General features: G+C 61.7%; 2 protein-coding genes across 3 annotated transcripts in view; one reads left to right on the top strand and one right to left on the bottom strand.

Moving 5' to 3' along the window:
• LTO1 (LTO1 maturation factor of ABCE1) overlaps positions 1 to 16,708 on the top strand; it is a 67,378-nt gene that overhangs the window by 11,962 nt on the left and 38,708 nt on the right. The window contains exon 4 of one of the 2 annotated variants that reach the window (XM_086383692.1): positions 5,583 to 6,542. The exons of the other annotated variant lie outside the window; for it this stretch is intronic. Within the exon in view, the coding sequence (XP_086239818.1) occupies positions 5,583 to 5,637 (55 nt within the window). The 3' untranslated portion in view covers positions 5,638 to 6,542. Of the gene's footprint in view, positions 1 to 5,582; positions 6,543 to 16,708 lie in introns of those variants that run through there. 2 annotated transcript variants of the gene reach the window in all.
• Positions 3,747 to 16,190, bottom strand: CCND1 (cyclin D1). Its single transcript, XM_086383688.1, has 5 exons — positions 15,833 to 16,190; positions 14,043 to 14,258; positions 13,376 to 13,535; positions 9,430 to 9,578; positions 3,747 to 7,035 (listed from the first exon to the last, which is right to left on the bottom strand). Exons 1-5 carry the CDS (start codon positions 16,028 to 16,030, stop codon positions 6,871 to 6,873), a joined length of 888 nt encoding a protein of 295 aa, XP_086239814.1. The 5' UTR covers positions 16,031 to 16,190; the 3' UTR covers positions 3,747 to 6,870.

Here is a 16,708-nt window from a genome sequence, read left to right on the forward strand (position 1 = left end):
TGGGGCGGGGGGTGCAGCGCAGGCCCCAGAGACACAAACCCGGCCACTGGCCTGGCTCCGTCACTTCCCCGCCATGTGGTCCTAGCTCAGTGACTTCACCTCCCTGGGCCTGTTTCCACACCTGCCGCAGAGGTCGGCTCAGTCCCGCCCTCACCCAGACGGAGGCTGGCTGTGCCCGGGGCTCCATGCAGCAGGTTCAAGGAGCTGCATGGAGAACAGAGCCTGTGAAGTCCCAAGTGCCCACTGCCTGGCCTGGCCCTTTGTGGAAAGCCTGCCAACCCTTGACCTGGAAGATGGGGTAACTGTCCCTCCCAGAGTGAACGTGGGCTCCGCGGGACCCATCCCCGGCATGCCCCCTGCCTGTCAGAACCCCTGGAGGCTGATTCAAGATTTAGGGAGAAGTGACGTGTTTGGCCCATAGCACGATATCTGGTCTTCAGGGCGTGACTGGTGAACTTGAGCTACTGACCTCCCTCGATGGGACCGGGAGGACCACTGCCTTGTGAGCTCCAGGCTGTGGGCTCACCTTCCAGCTAAACGGGTCTTGCTCTGGAGGACCGCCCTGGAGAGGCCATCTCGGCTGCCATTAGCTGCAGCTCATAAGGACGAGCTGAGCTGCCCCGGCTGGTGGCAGCCCTTCGGTGAGGGCTCCCGCGTCCCCCCGTGCACCCTGGGCTGGCAGTGACAATGCCCCCGGATGTGGGCCTCCAGCCCCGTCGCTGAGCTGCCCGCCCACCGGCCGAGGCTATTGTCTCCTGGGCCCCGGTGTGGCTCAGGGCAGGGGCCGGCGGGCAGGGGGACTGTGGGAACGGATTAGAGGCCAGGGGCCGGCTTGCGTCCCCCCTGCACCAACTCCTGATCAAAGGCATTCCTGGGATGACAAAGCCCTGTGCACTCGGAGGCGGCCCAGCATGCGGGACACACCCCCCACACAGGCGCCCCCCCCCCCCACCGCCCCCCGGAGCTGGGGCTGGGTTCATGGTGGGACAGCCGACCCCTGCCACCTGCAGGGCCCAGAGATACAGCTGCCTGCTTCCAGGGGGACAGGGTCGGGGTAGGCGGGAGGTGGGAGCCTGGCCCGCGGCCGTGGTCACCCAGGGCCTGACTGTGACCTCCTCTGCAAACATGCCTGCCCAGGGACCACCCCCCACCCTGGCCTTAGCACACAGGCTGTGTCCTGGGGCTTACTGGGCCTCCTCAGCAGGATCAGGAGCTGGCCAGCTCCAGGGGAGCCCCCAGCCCCGGATTCCTCACAACACGAGGGGCCTGCCCACCACACCCGGGTCCCGAAGGGCCTCTGCAGCTCCACGCGGCCCCACTGTGTGCAGGCCAGGGGCGCACCCCACCAGCCAGACGGCTGTCCTCCAGGGCTCACAGTCCGGAGCAGGGAAGCACCGTGTGCGATGGTTCCCGGACCACCCAGAGCCGCCCGTCTGGGTGGGGTGGAGAATGCAGGCAGAGGGTCTTAGGTCGCCTGGGGGAGGGCGGGGGGAGGGGACTCCAGACACAAAACTCAAGGGGTCTAGTCCTCCGGCGTGTCCTGCAGTCCTGAGGGCGGGAACTTCGGGTATAGAGGGGGGTGACGCTGGGGGAGATGGGGGCGAGGCCCCAGAGACGGGCCCAGGCCCCAGGACCTCGGACGGAGCTGGAAGGAGCTAGAAGCCCCAGGGAGGTCTGGCAGAGGGTGGAGGGGCTGCCAGAGGCAGAGAGACCGGCTGGGAGGCAGGGAGGCCCCAGGTGAGTGGCCATGGGTCCAACTGAGACCAGGCTTCCGGAAGGGGACGGTGGACTGACATGGGACAGCTTTGTCTCTGAAGCCCCGCAAAGGCCCAGGTTTGTTTTCATGACAGGCAAGGGGCAGCCAGACCGCCAGGGGACGGGGCCTTCCCTGCCATCCCAGGAGGGGACCCCAAGGGGACCGTGGCAGTTGGAGAGCTCTGGGCATGCAGCACAACTGAGGGGAGCCCACCCCGCTCCTCCCTGGGGCTTCGGTGCTGGAAAGATGGGCCCCGGAGGACCCTCAGCCCAGACCCTCTGTGTGCTGGGGGTCATGCATCTCGTCCACACGGGGTCCCCCGCTTTGGCTCCCCGCCTCCCATGCTCCACACACAAGGGCCACCTCCCCGTCACGCCCTGTTCCTTCCACTGTCCGACCTGTCAACCCACGAACACATCTTCCACCTGAAACCCTAGACTCCGTAAAACAGCCTGCAGCCCCGGCTGCCCCAGCATCCACCTCCCCCCACCCCCTGCCCCCACAGCTTCCTCTGTCGATTCTCACTGGAACTTAACACAATCACTGTGTGATGAACACAGGTGTGTTCAGTCATGTCCGACTCTCTGTGACCCCATGGACTGCAGCCCGTCAGGCTCCTCTGTCCATGGGATTCTCCAAGAAGACTGGAGTGGGTCACCATTTCCTTCTCCAGGGGATCTTCCCGACCCAGGGATTGAACCTGTGCCTCCTGTGTCTCCCACACTGCAGGCGGGTTCTTTACCCACAGAGCCAACAGGGAAGCCCCCACTGCCCCCTGAAACTGCCTCTCAAGATACCCCGAGGCCCTGGTGGCATCAGAGCCTCACTTGGGCCCCTCTAGGCCTGCAGTCCGCGGGGACAGACCGTCAACGTCTCTGGGCCCTGGCACGTCCTGGGCTGAGCCACTGCAGAGATGCAGACTGGGCCCTGGCCTTCAGGTGCCCCCCCAGCCCCGCAGCTCCATCCCTCCGCCCTGCCATATGGGACCCCCTTTTGGAGCGCCCAGCAGGCTCCCGGGGCAGGGACCTTGCCTTCTTCCCCACATCCAGCTGGCAGTGCTGGTGCGAGGAGGCTGCAATTCAAGCCCCTCCACCCCACCCTCTCCCAGAAGCTACAGGTTCCACGGACTCATGGGTCCCCCACCCCTCTCCCTACAGTCTGGTACACAGCAGGCGTTTCCTAAGGGCTGCAGTGAGCTGACCTGGTGCATAGTGGCGGACTGGCCACGTGACCCAGGCCTGCTCCTGGCTCCTGAGCTCCTAGCTCAGTGAACACTTGTGGGGGGCAGGGGGAGGGCACCTCGGGGACCCCCAGGTTTTGAGAAGAGGCCGCGGCCCCTGCAGGGCTGGGACCAAGGTTCACATACTACTTCCTCCTGGAGCTGGGAATGTGGGCAGTTCACAGGCTTCTGAAGCCCAGAGGATGCCTCGCAGGTGTCCAGCAGGCCTCCCAGGCTGCCAGGTCCAGGTAGAGGCCACTGGACTGCAGACTGGACACTCACGTCACTCCCCCGGGCTCAGGGCCCCTTGGGGCCACAATTCACCTAGAGCAAACAGCATTTTGCGCCAGAAGAGTAAGGAATGCCAACTTTACTTGACTATCTGCAAATAACCGGGGAGGGCAAACCGGTCAGACGTGGGCTGATCCACGGGGGGACAGTACGGTCGCATGACTGGGCCCCGAGCCGCTGTCTGAAGTGGTCAGGGCCACCTGCAAGCATGTCCCCCATCTCTGGGGGCCCCACGTGGCCCACCCCACCGCAGACCTCTGGGCTGGATTTCCCCCTGCTGCTCGCCAGGGGACCGCTGATACGTCGAGGTGTTCTTGGTTGTCACGACTGGACGTCCTGCCACCTAGCGGGTGGAGGCCAGGGAGGCGGGCAGACACCCTGCGACACCCCATGGCGCCCGGGGCGGCCCGACCCGGCCCCGGCGTCCTCAGTGGACCACCTGTCACCCCGCCCCAGCAGACAGACAAGCAGGCGCTGCACTGGGGTTTTACCAATTTTATTTCTAGACTTTTCACGTTTGTCTTGTTTCCTGCTGGAAACGTGCCGGTTACATGTCTGTGCTGGGAAACACCGCGGTGTGCGACCATAAACACACACAGACCCCCCCGAGCGCCCGCCCGCTCGCCGCCCCGGGACAGACTGCCCCCAGACCCGCCCCCGCCTTTGGCCTCTGAGCACACACGTTCCCCCACCCTTGGCCATGGACAGATCGTCCCGCTCGGACCCCGTTTGGTTCAGACAGAGGTGCCGCAGCCAGGAGGGTTGAGGTAAGCGCAAGCGGGGGTCTGGCTGCAGGGTGGGTGAGGTGGGGCTGCACCCGCCAGGGGCCTGGGGGTCGCGGCTGCCCCGTCTGGGGCTGCGGTGGACGGCGCAAGTCCTTTTGGTTCGGCAGCGTGCTTGGCGGCTCTTGGGCATACAGCCCCGTTAGCTGGCTTATCGTTGAGATCTGAAGTCTCTTTAAATGAGCTTTTTTTTTTTTCTTTTTTGCTATAATGACCAGAACCACAAACAGAACACTAATATAACACATACAACACACCCCAAACCGAGACATGGTCCGGGAGTGATTGCAATCATGCCAAATGACCAAGTCCTACAGCACAGCACCACGGTGGCACATGGAGACACACTTGTTACAACAACATCAACAACAATAATGCAGTTTTCATAGCTAAACGCAAAGAACGACACAGCTGTAAAAACCTACTGGATGGTCAATCTCAGGTCAGGTGGAGAGTCCAGCACGACAGGCGCAGGGCAGAGGAAACGGACATGGCCTGTCTCCAGAGACGCCCAGGGGTCCTCGTGAACGTGGCCGGGGGTCGGGGATCCCCACCGGGCCCCTTTTTTTGGGTTCTCGTCCACGTGTCTGTCTGCCGAAGCAGGAGGCCGTGGGTCAGACGGCCTGACCGCCTGGTCTGCAAATGGCTAAGTGAAGCTTGAGGTATTGTGAAACAGGAACCTTTTTGGAATAGAGCAGTAATCACATTAAGTCAAAATTGATCACATAAAAAAAAAAAAACCTACAAAAAAAAGGCATCCGTAATACATTTTTTTTTTCTATGAGAAAATTCAAACTAGAACATGGCTAGTATATGACATTGTAAAACAAACCAAAAAAAATCTGATCCTCCAATAGCAGCAAAACAATGTGAAAGATAAAGAGAAGCAACGTGGATGTTTCCAGACTGTTCTGGGAAGTCATCGGTAGCAGCGAACAAAGAAAACGGAACCGCAGCCTGTCCCTCGCGTGGTCCCCGCCCGCCTCCCCTCCGCACACTTCCACTCTCACCTCCTTGCTCCCTTCACACTCTCCCTACAGGATAATTACAAAAAGGTACACAGCCAAGATGTGCAAATTACCTATCGGTTGCTAAGTTTCTTTTATGAAAGGAGGGGTCAGAGATCGTATTAGAACTGAACTTGTCTCCAAGCATCCTAGTTGTCCTCGAAACTGATGCCTCTCCAACTGGATCACTCTGGGAAACACCAAACAGGCCAGATCAGCTGAATTCACGTCTTTGTGTTTTTCTCTCGGGATTTCCCCCCCTCTCCTATAAAAGGATCTAACTTTAATAAACTGTCCTACACTTGCGACATCTAAGGCAGAAAAGTGTGTGTGTGTGTGTGTGTGTGTGTGTGTGTGTGTGTAAATCAAGGGGAGATTGCATTACTTTATAAATCATACTGGCCTTACAAACACCCTCTGCAATAAATATTCTTTTTTAGCCTTAACTATAAATTATATATTTTAGTGTTTAAAAACCTTCCGTTGCAAAACATCTAAAGTTAACTCTGAAACTGCTGGTTCTCTAGGCAAACCTTTAAGGCCTCTACTTTCAAACACCAGTTGGCACTGAAGGATTCCTAAACTTCAGCTTCTCTACAGAAAAGGAAAGGAACACACCATCCTGGCAACGTGAAGAATGAATGCACACTTTCTTCTCCTCGACCAGAACCTAGTCCTCCAAAGTATCACCACCCCCTTCCGCTAACACCACAGTGACAAGCACCTGCCTTGCGTCCTGTCTGCACCCTAGTACTGGAATATCCCCAAACCATTCCATTTGGAAACTGTTCCCCGCCCTCCACACACCACAGAAGCAGAGATGTCACCTAGAGACTGAAAGTGCTTTGAAATGGAATGGTTTTGGAATATAGAGAAGGAAAAAAAAAAAAAACCCAACAAAACAGAACAGAACAGCTGTAGATTTCACCTGGATATAAGCAGGCTGCAGGTCTGTTGAGTGAAAAAAAAACCCAGCATCTCATAAACAGGTTAACTACAAAAATATGAAGATTATAAAAATAGAATATATTAGGTCACTATTGCGGTTTCTCTTTCCTGTAGTGGACGAGGAGTTGGTGGCGGCCTTCCGTCACCGTGATGCAGGCGGGCGCCTGACAGACCCCCTGGTGGTCAGTCCACAGGGAGAAAGAGGATTAGCCTTTCCAAGATGCCAAACTCTAATGCTACCCTAGCCGAGAGGTTACATTACATCAGCCATTGACAAGGTGAAGGTTACACGCCTACCTACAAAATAAAATAAACAAATGACTTATAAAGTGACTACATGCATAAGCAAGATACAGGATGCCTAGAACTGCTTTAAAGCCGTGTCCTTAAGAAAAGCACACGAGTATGCTCCCCTATCTAAAATCCTCTTCTACTTTAAAAATGGGATGTGGACTTTTTTCTATTATTTTTTTTTTAAGAAACATTTTTATGCTTTTTTTTGTTTGTTTTAAACACATAAAGAATCAAATCTAATCCTCTCCCGCAGACTCGCTCCTTGTGTTAATGTCTATTCTTACAACACGGAGACACAAACACATGAATATCAAAACTAGTTGATTACGGGGCTTAAAATCCTCTATTTTTGTAGCACAACCCTCTTCCCTCTCTCCAGCTTAGGGTTATGTAAATACTATTTTTTTTTCCTCTCTTTTTTTTTAAAGACAGCTTTTCGGGTACTTTTTTCTTTTGCTTAAGTCAGAGACGGAAGGGAAAAAGAGCAAAGGAAAACACCAGGACAGTGAGGAGGGGGCCGCTGTCCCCCCGAGGGGGCCAGGCCGGGGCGGCCCCTCCCTTGCCACGGTGCCCTCAGATGTTCACGTCACGCACGTCGGTGGGCGTGCAGGCCAGGTCCACCTCCTCCTCCTCCTCTTCCTCCTCCGCGGCTTTGGGGTCCAAGTTCTGCTGCTGGGCCTGGCGCAGGCTGGACTCCAGGAGGGCTTCGATCTGCTCCTGGCAGGCGCGGAGGCAGTCCTGGGCGAGGGGGGTGGGCACGGGGCTCTCAGAAGAGGCTCCACTAACCTCAAATGCTGCTTCCCTCAGACTCCAGGATCCACAGTGCCGACCCTGTCTGGCTACCAGCTGCTCCCCTGCCCTGGCCCAAGGAGCCCGCAGATCACCCAAGCGGTGGCAAGCCCACTCAGGACCCAGGGGCTCCGGTGGACACAGCTGACCCTGTCCACCTGTCCGGAGCCCCCAGCAGAGCCCAGCCCCCAGGTTCCCACTGGCCCCACTGCGGCCCCCTCAGCACATTCAGCAGCATCATCTGAGCCCGGACAGGAGGCCCTCTGAGCCCCCACTTCTTGGACTTAACCTCTGTCGTGTCAGCCCTGGTGGTGAACCCAGCCTCCTGTGATGAACGGCCGTCAGAAGCGTTAGGCCACGCCTGACAGAGGATGAACGCCAGGCGGCCCCGGGGGACCTGGGTCCTTTACCGCCGTCCTCTCCTGCTCGGGCCTGCATCCCGGAAGATGCTCCGGCTGGGCACGGCTCCCGCCTGCCACAGACCTCCTCCCGCAGCGACCACCCCACGAGTTCAAGGGGGAGGAGGAACCATGGAGGCTGTGGGCCTCTGCTGGTCCCACCCGGGGGCAAATCTCCCAGCAGCTCAAAGGCGCCGCTGGTAGTCGGGTGGCCATGGCTCCTGGGCTAAACAGAGGCCACACAGGCCTTCTCTTCTGGAACCAGGAGAAGGCTTCAGGGCAGTCCGGAGCCCAGACCCATGCCTTTCCCACTGGAGGAGCAAGGTTTGGCATGAGAAGGCACCCCCAGCATCCACCTAGATGGGGCTGGCTACGGTGAACATCACCCCAGAAAAGTGAAGCTGGACCAGGAGGGCTTGAGTGAACCCCTGGGGATCTCCCACGGGTACAGGGATTACGGGCTGGGGAGGCTTCCCGAGACGCCTTTTCAATATTCATCACGGCGAAGGAAGAAGGCATGTATGTGCACATGGCCCCATTTTACAGAAGCGGAAACTGAGGCCCGGAAGGTGTGGCGGGGGACCCAAGACTGCCGACACCCTCCTCAGGCTCCCATTCAAACACCCACCACTGCCTCCGGAAAGCCCCACCACCACCATAGCAGGAAGGCCCCCTCTCCCCTCCCGGGGACAGCTCACTTGCCCCTGTAACTCGGGGGGCTGTGTGGTGGAGCTACAGCAGAGGGGTACAGGAAGGGCCCCCTCTCTGCGGAGCCCCGCACCCCACAGCCCCCTCAGCCTCATCCCATGGAAGGCAGACGGGGCCACGCCTCCACCACCGAGAACTTTCTGTCTGAACTCAGTGCTGTTTGTCACCTGGTCACCAGACTAACGATTCCCCCACCACCCCATCCTTCAGCCGGGAAGCCTTTGTCTCAGGTCTAATGAAAACAATCTCTATTCAAATGAGGGGTTACGCAGCCATTTCCTACAACTGGGGACAGCACCATCGTTGGCGTTTTTGGCTGAGGCTGACCCCTGGCAGTGAGGCTGAGATGCCCACTCCTTCCACGGGACTCCCTCTCCGAGATGCCCACACCTCCAGACAGGAAAGCTTCCTCCTCTGGGGGTCACGCAGGCTGCGGCCAAGCGCCGTTGGCAGAGGATAGGCGGGCGTCCACCCCACACCCCGCCTTCCTCTGCCTCCCGCCTGCTCGAGGGGGGACCACCAGCAGCCCGAGCCAGACCTGGACGGGGGTCAAGGCGGTCACTGTCTCCCCCACGGGACCCTGGCAGGGCCGGTGTGACTCCCCCGCCACCAAACCTTGCTGGTCTAATCTGGTAAATGCCCCCGACCCTTGTAATTGTCACTGTAATTGTTTAGGCAAAGAATGGGGCATAAGACAATGGCATCTTTAAGGAGAAAGAGACAATGGACTCTGGCTTTCACAGAAGCAGCCTCTCAAAAGGGGCCATAAGAACAAGTCGTCTGGAGCGGGCTCGCCGTGGACGGAGACCTCACAGGAGCCCTTGTAAAGGTTCCATTTATCGGGCGTCCACACTGTCGCCCGGACAAAGCTCGACGGGTCCCCACCCCACACGGCGTTAGGGCACGGACCGTTGCCCCCGCCTGCCTTGTGGCCCCTCTTCCTGGATGGCTCCCCCACCCCGGGAGGGGTTTAGGCTCCAGGGGCCCCCGGGGACCACCCTCCTACCCACTGACAAGTTCCTGGAGTCTTTTCTCCCCCAAGGAGCCCCACCCCCCGGGAAAGGGCGTGGAGTGCCCCCAGGCACTCTGCCAAGGCTGCAGCCTGGCCCGTGCTGCCGGATGCAGACAGCCGCCGGTCCATCCATCCTCCACATGGCCCCTGCTTCCCAGGCCCTTGATATCTTCTAGTGCCCAGAGCCGGGCAGGCCCCCTGCCCACACGGGAGCGGGAGACTCACCGGGTCACATCTGATCACCTTGGAGAGGAACCGCGTCAGGCGGTGATAGGAGAGGAAGCCGTTGGCGCTTCCCAGATGCAGGCCTTGAGCCGCGGCCGCCACGCTCCCGGCGGCCACCATGGAGGGCGGGTTGGAAATGAACTTCACGTCTGTGGCAGGGGGAGACAGAGAGGCAAGGGGGTTGAGTGAGGGCGCCCCGGGACCCTGTGTTCAGGGCCCCCCACCCCTGGCCTGTCCTGCAAATTTCAAAGGGATGGTCAGGAAGTCGGCGAGGCTCCCCACGCCCCAGCCTTGGTCATCACCCTGGGCGGCAGAGAGAGCAAGTCAGCTCAGGCTCCCCGAACACGACCCGTGACGCTCATTTACAGACACCAGGAAAGCAGACCAGGAAAACCGCTGGCGGAGGCCTCTTGGCATGTAAGCCTATGAACGGATCGCTTATTCACACAGTACATAGAAGAGTCGTAAGAAGGTGGGGAGCGCCCACAAGGAAGGCGGTGTCCCTCTACAACGCGAACCCCAAGCACCGGGGCAGCCATCCTCCACGTGGGAGCGTGCCCAGATGTTCACTCCATTTACCTGCCCCCAGGGACTTGGGAGGGGTGCAGCGTGACTTCATCACTGCATCTGCGTGTCCTCAGCAGCTCTCCCCACGCTGCTGAGCAAGTGTCCACCCAGGCGGCGGGGCGGTGGGGGGAGGCTGGCTCCCTGGGTGGCACCCAGCCAAGGTCACCCGTCAGCCACTCCCTGCTGTACGCTCACCTGGCTTCCCTTCAGGGGGAACAGTGTCACGGAAGGTGGAAAAGCCACAAGGGATACTGAAGTGACCCAGGGCCTGCAGGCTACCTCTGTCGTTTTCAACGAGGAATGACTGGTGGGAGGCCGCTAATCTCAGCATCTGAATGGGGGGGCGGAGGGGGGGGTCCTCTCGGCCTGGAGTTGGGCTCTAGGAGGTCAGTCCCCACCGCCTCACCCTGCACCACTGAGCTGCGTGGGAGGGGACAGGGCACAAAGGCAGTGCGGCCCCCGGGGGACGGGGGAGCACGCCCCCGCCCCACGGCCTGGCTTGAGATTTCATTGTAAGAGCGAACAGCCAGGGCCTCCTTTCAGGGAGTGGGAGCCCGCAGAAGGGCTGGGAGGGGAGAAAGACAGCCAGCCCTGAAGGGGAGACAAAGTTGGGGCTGCACGCTCTAACCACTTAAAAAAGAAATGCCCCCGTGAGGTGTGCCCCCCACTTCCCTCTAAACAGGAGCAGGTCCACCCAGCCTGGGAGCATTTCATCAGGGCCCATCAGAATCCCAGACATCGCTGTGGCCAGAGCGTGGCTTCTGACTGGCTGCACCTTGAGAGCCCCGTCCAGCAGGGAGGGAGGACATGCTTGGACGGCATGCACAAGCGTAAGCGTGCGTCCGTGTGCGCCGTTCCTATTTGCTGCCCACTCCACGGGGTCGCCAACAGTCAGACACGACTGAGCGGCCAAGAGTCCAGTGGGCCAACACCAGTGGGCATTGGAGCTGACCCCCCTCGGGCCTGTTCTCTCAGCCTGGTACTGTGCCAGCCTCAAAGAGGCGCTCCTCACAAGAAACGCTCTACTGCGTACACCCACAGGCCAGGTGGCACTCCTGGTAAAGAATCTGCCTGCCGGAACAGGTGATACAAGAGACCCAGGCTCGATCCCCGGGCTGGGAAGATTCCCCTGGAGGAGGAAGCGGCCACCCTCTGCAGTATTCTTGCCTGGAGAAGCCCACGGACAGAGGAGCCCGGTGGGCTATGGTCCATGGGGTCGCAAAGAGTCGGACACAACTGAGCAAAACTTGAGCACAGAGCGTGCACACGTGGACACACACATTAGAAGCAGAGCAAAACCCTACCCGGCGTGTGGGTGATGTGCCCCACCACCCCCGGGCACCTAATCAAGAACCTAGGTCTGCCAGGCACATGGACCAGGAGGAGCAGACAACCACCCCCCTCTCCAGCACCTTCTAAAGGGACCCCTGCCATGTGGAGGACACAGCATCTCCTGGGACACGTACTCATGCCTCCACTTCACAAAACCTGTTTGAGGCTGTAACATGCCCTTCTCATCCAAGAAACTACCTCCCACCCCCACTTGTGACTAAAGCACACAGCTGTGCCGCTTAAGTTCAACAGCTCAGGACCCGGTTGAGGGGTGCTGCTCCCTAGGCCCCCCCAAATGCTGCTGCAGATGAAATGCTGAGTCACCCCGGGCCATCCCCCCTCTTTCACCCCAGGTGTGAGAAGGTATCTGTGTAACTCCGGGCCAGGGGCACTGGCTGGGCCAGTTCTCAAGACAGCCGCCAGAGCGCAGGCATGGCCTCTGTGCCCAGCTTCTGTGCTGTCTGCACCCCACCCAGGCCACACACCCCACTTCCCAGGGGTCCCTGGAGTTGGCGGGGGGGCCTCCGGGCTGTCCCAGCCATCCTCCGGAGAGCGCGTGCAGGAACCGTTCCTTGCATTATCTGCGGGAAACTTGGTAGTTTCTCTGAACCACTTTCAGCTCCATAAAAGGCTGCCTGCAAATCTCTGGAGGCTTCTCTTCTCGGAGGCATCTCAGCCAGAGAATGCCTCCCTGCCCGCTTGCTGGGCTGGCCCCTGGAGGCCGGGGAGACACATGTGAGAGCCCCACCACCACCACACTGTCCCTGCCCAAGGGCGGGTGCTGTGGGGCAGGAGAGCCAGGGGAGGGGGCACCCTCACCCCTCAGATCCATCCAAGCTGAGATGTTTTTGGCCTCTTGTCTGCCCCCACCCCACGGCTCACTTGGCAGGACTTCTGAGGGGTCCTTCTTAGAGGGGTTCACGCCTTGAGCAGGCAGAAGAAGCAGGTAGCACAATCTCTCCACCTCCCCTAACCTGGAAACCTCAGCTACTAGAGCCTCTGGACATGGAGAGGGTGACATAAGATGGTGGGTGGGGGACCCCACCCCAACCCCTCTTTGGTGGAACGTGGTCCTCAGGTCGCCAAGAGGGAGCCCCCAACAGATCTGACTGCTGAGGCCTGGTGAGGGGGAGAGACGGCCCAGAGAAGAGTTGGGCAGGACAGGGCTTGGGTCCCTGGTCAGGGTCCCCAGGGGTCCTGGGCCCAGAGCATGGGATCCAAGGGAGGAAGGGGTCAAAGGGCTCAGGGGGCAGGGCTGGGAGAAACAGGAGGTGGCATCTGTGTCTCCCTAGGTTCTGAGTGACTGGCCGCCTGGGGGCTGGGGAGAGGGCCCTGCCAGGGAGGGTCCCCCAGGGATGGTCCAGAATGGTGCCAGGGGAGTTGCAGGGGGTGGGTGGGTGGGGCTCCTGCTGCCAACCGCAGCGGCCTGAGCCCAGGCGCTCTGAAGCTGCTCCCAGGAAGAGCAGGGAGCAGAGCCGGCGCCCCTGGCAGGGCCTCAGGCAGACAAGCGCCTCTGCTGGCCACCCCCGCGTGAGGGCCGCGGCCGGCGGCCCAGAGCACGTGGTCCAGGCACTGCCGGCCGGCGCTCCCCACCCTTGGAGGCGCCCCTGGCAGGTGGCCCAGCCTGGGAGAGGCTAGGAGGGGGACCCCGCAGCTCAGGCTCCTTGAGGACATGGGAAGAACGGGTGGGGAGGGGGACAGTGGGGGCTGGACGGCCAAGGTAGACCCCTTTCAGCACAGAGTGACCCCTGCCTGCAGTGGGGAGCAGAAGCTACAGCAGCTGGACACAGGCAGGCGGGCCACCCGCCCCCGCAGCCCCCAGGCATTGGGTGGTAACAGACCAGCCTCTGCTGCCCCCGCCCAGGAGGCAACGCCCCCCTCCCTGGAGCCCTTAAAAGCAGCCCAGCCCTCTCTGCTCCCCAGAACAGGGGACAGAGGAGCGCTTCCAAGAACGGGAGGGGCCCGGGGACCATCTCCACCGACGGGGTAACCGAGGCGGGGGCCAAGCAGCTCCTCCCGGGCACCAGCGGCGGGGCCAGCACCCTACCTGTGGCACAGAGGGCAACGAAGGTCTGCGCGTGTTTGCGGATGATCTGCTTGTTCTCCTCGGCCACCGGCATCTTGGAGAGGAAGTGCTCGATGAAGTCGTGCGGGGTCATGGCCGCCAGGTTCCACTTGAGTTTGTTCACCAGGACCAGCTCCATGTGCTGCGGACCCGGGGGAAACGCGTGTCGAGAGGCGCAGGCGAGGACCCCAGTGGAGCAGGGGACGGGGAGAGGGGATGGGGGTCGCTGGAGGGTCCGGGAAGTGAGGGGGACAGCGCGCGACCCCACATTCCGAGCAGGGACGGTGCTGCTCGCCAAGGGTCCTGCCCTAAACTCAGCCTACCCTGGGCCCGCGGAGACCAGGGGTCCGCCCACACCTGGAACGCGGGGCCGGGTCAACCGCGCGGGCGCCGCCCCGCCGCCGCCGCTGGAGGGCGCGCGCCCCCCACTTTTCGCAATGCTGGGGGCGCAGAGGCGGTGGGAGTCGGAGAGAAAGCCAGGGGGGAGGCGGCGCGGCTGCGGGGCGGCGCGGGGCCCCGCCCGTGCGGCCGCCTTCCTTGGGGGCCGAGGGTCTCTCGGCGGCCCGCCCGGGACCCCCGCGCCTCCCCCACCCCGGGGTCCCGCGGCTAACGGGGCGTTCGGGGACCGTGGCGGGGGTCCCAGGGTTACCAGCAGCTCGTCGGGCCGGATGGAGTTGTCAGTGTAAATGCACAGCTTCTCGGCCGTCAGGGGGATGGTCTCCTTCATCTTCGAGGCCACGAACATGCAGGTGGCCCCCAGCAGCTGCAGGCGGCTCTTTTTCACGGGCTCCAGCGACAGGAAGCGGTCCAGGTAGTTCATGGCCAGCGGGAAGACCTCTTCCTCGCACTTCTGCTCCTCGCAGACCTGCCGGGGGGCACCGGGGGCCGTGACCGCCGCCGCCGCCGCCGGGAGCGCCCGGCCCCCTCTGCGGAGACCTCGCGCCCCCCGACCCGGCTCGCGCCAGGGCGACTGGACTGCGGGGTCCCCGAGCGCGCGGAGGGTCGGGGCTGGGGGCGGCAGAAGCCGCCGCTGCCGCGCCCCCCTTCCCCGGGACTCCCCAATACCCACCCACCCCGAAACTGAAAGGGAAAGTCCCAGCTAAGCTGGCACAGTGGGGGCGGGAGCGGGCACGGCTGGGCGGCGTGTGCCGTGCGCGGGCTGTGGGCCCCGGGGACCCCGGCCCGCGTGGGTGCTTCGGGAGCTGCCAGACCTGGGGTCGGCAAAAAATGGGGCGCAGGGCAGCGGGGAGGGCCGCGGGGCTGGGCGCCGCGCTCGCAGCGCCTGCGAGACACAAAGGTGGCGTCCCAGGCCGCCGCGCCGCATTTCCCCAGACGTCATCTTTTCAAAAAATATTTAAAAATATAAAAAAATTAAGTGGGTACATAAAAATCCCCTGAAAATGACCCTCAGACTGTCCTTTACCCATGCCGGGAGTCGGGAGCTCGTTGCGGGCTCAGGGGAGAGCCCCAGGAATTCAAATTCGGGGGCCCCCCTTCCCCCTGGGCGCGGGCGCCGTTTCCCTCTCGCAAGGGCACCACGCCGCACTTTCAAAAATTATTTTAAAATACTTGCGGTGCCCCGGGGAGCCCTCTGAAAGCCTGCAAACGTGCCCCTGGCCCCCAGCTCGCTCCAGACAGGTCCCCCAAGCTGAGATCCTGGCAGATGAGGGTCCATTCCTAGCGTCTTGGGGGCCACGCGACCTTGCAGCCCGGCGTGCTCTCCGGCCCAAGCTGGCCTTGCGGGACGCCCCGGGACCCATTGCTTGAACAAAGGGGCCCCCTTTCCCGAGAGGGGTCCCCCCACAACTACCCGAGCTCTGTCCCCGCGCCCCTCCCGCTGGTTCCCGGCGGCGGCACGGCCCCTCGCGGCGGCCCCAAGCGCCTGGCCGGCCGCTCCCCGCCCCCACCCTGCCCCCAATTATTAATAAACACTTTTGCTTTGCAATAAAAGAACAAAGATGGCGCATAATACTGGCACGAGCTGCCCTTGCATACGTGTCCATGGATATTAATTTAAAAATCAAATCTATGCCCCCTCCCCCTGGAGCTGGCGGCTCAGCAGCCGCGCGGCGGCAAGAGGAGGCGCAGCGGGGCTGCGCGGCGGAGGTCCCGGCGGGGGCCACAAAGGACGCCCAGCCTACGGGCCCGCACCCCGAAGCCACCTGGGGGGCCCGGGCAGTGGCTTCCCCCAGGGCACCCCTCTTCGACAGCCGCCCCCCCCCCCACGAAAAGAATTATCTAACGACCCCACCCCACCCCCTCCCTGTTCAAAAAAATACCCTGAATATCTATATATTTTGGAACTACGATTCCTAGCAACACTCTGGCAAACTTCAAAGTTCGGGTGGGAGAGAAGGGAAGGAGATGAGTGGCAAAGAAAAGTGGGCTTGCGCAACAAGTCGCAGGAAAGTGCTAAGACAGCCGCCCGGAGCCCCGCACCTCCAGCATCCAGGTGGCCACGATCTTCCGCATGGACGGCAGGATCTCCTTCTGCACACACTTGAAGTAGGACACCGAGGGCGCGCAGGTCTCCTCCGCCTTGAGCATGGCCCGCAGCACTCGGTCATTGAGGAGGTTGGCATCGGGGTACGCCCGGCGGATGGTCTCCATCTCGCAGCACAGGAGCTGGTGTGCCATGGTTGGGGGCTCGGCTAGGTGGCCGGGGGGTGGCGGTGGGTCCGGGGCTGGGTCGGCGCTCGGCTCGGGCTCCTGCTGCCCTGCGCTCCCTCGAGCTCGTCTGCCCCTCGCCGGAGCGCGCGGACGCTGCTGCTCGCTGCTACTGCGCCGACAGCCCTCTGGAGGCTCTAGGACTTTGCAACTTCCAACAAAACTCCCCTGTAGTCCGTGTGACGTTACTGTTGTTAAGCAGAGATCAAAGCCGGGCAGAGAATGGGAGCGGGAAGGAGGGGGGCCGGGCGCAGGGGGAGGGGGCGCGGGCGCCGAGCGCCGGGGAGCGGCGAGGGGCAGAGCCCAAAAGCCATCCCGGAGGCGCCGCGCCTGCACCGCGCGGTGTTGCCCCCGAAGCCGGGTTTTCATAGAAATGCAAACCGTCCTAAGGCAGCCTTTCTCCCCGCCGGGGAAGAGGGGTGCAGGAGCGGGGGTTGGGGGGGGTCTGTCCTCCCCGACTGGGTCCCGCAGGATTTGGGGGGTTGGGTGAAGGTGGCTCTGCAGAGGGGGACAACTAGGAGGGCGGGCAGGCCACACGCAGCTGGGGGAGACCGCATGGAGGGGGGACGCTGGGGTTCGGTGACACTCTGAGCCGGGAGAATGGGCGCATTTCCGAGAACGCCACGAGGGCACCCACGGGCGGAGGCA

Source organism: Bos grunniens, chromosome 29, assembly GCF_055505025.1.
Source record: "Bos grunniens cultivar Pamir isolate PY7600 chromosome 29, Bosgru_T2T1.0, whole genome shotgun sequence".
NCBI classification, from domain to species: Eukaryota; Metazoa; Chordata; class Mammalia; order Artiodactyla; family Bovidae; genus Bos; species Bos grunniens.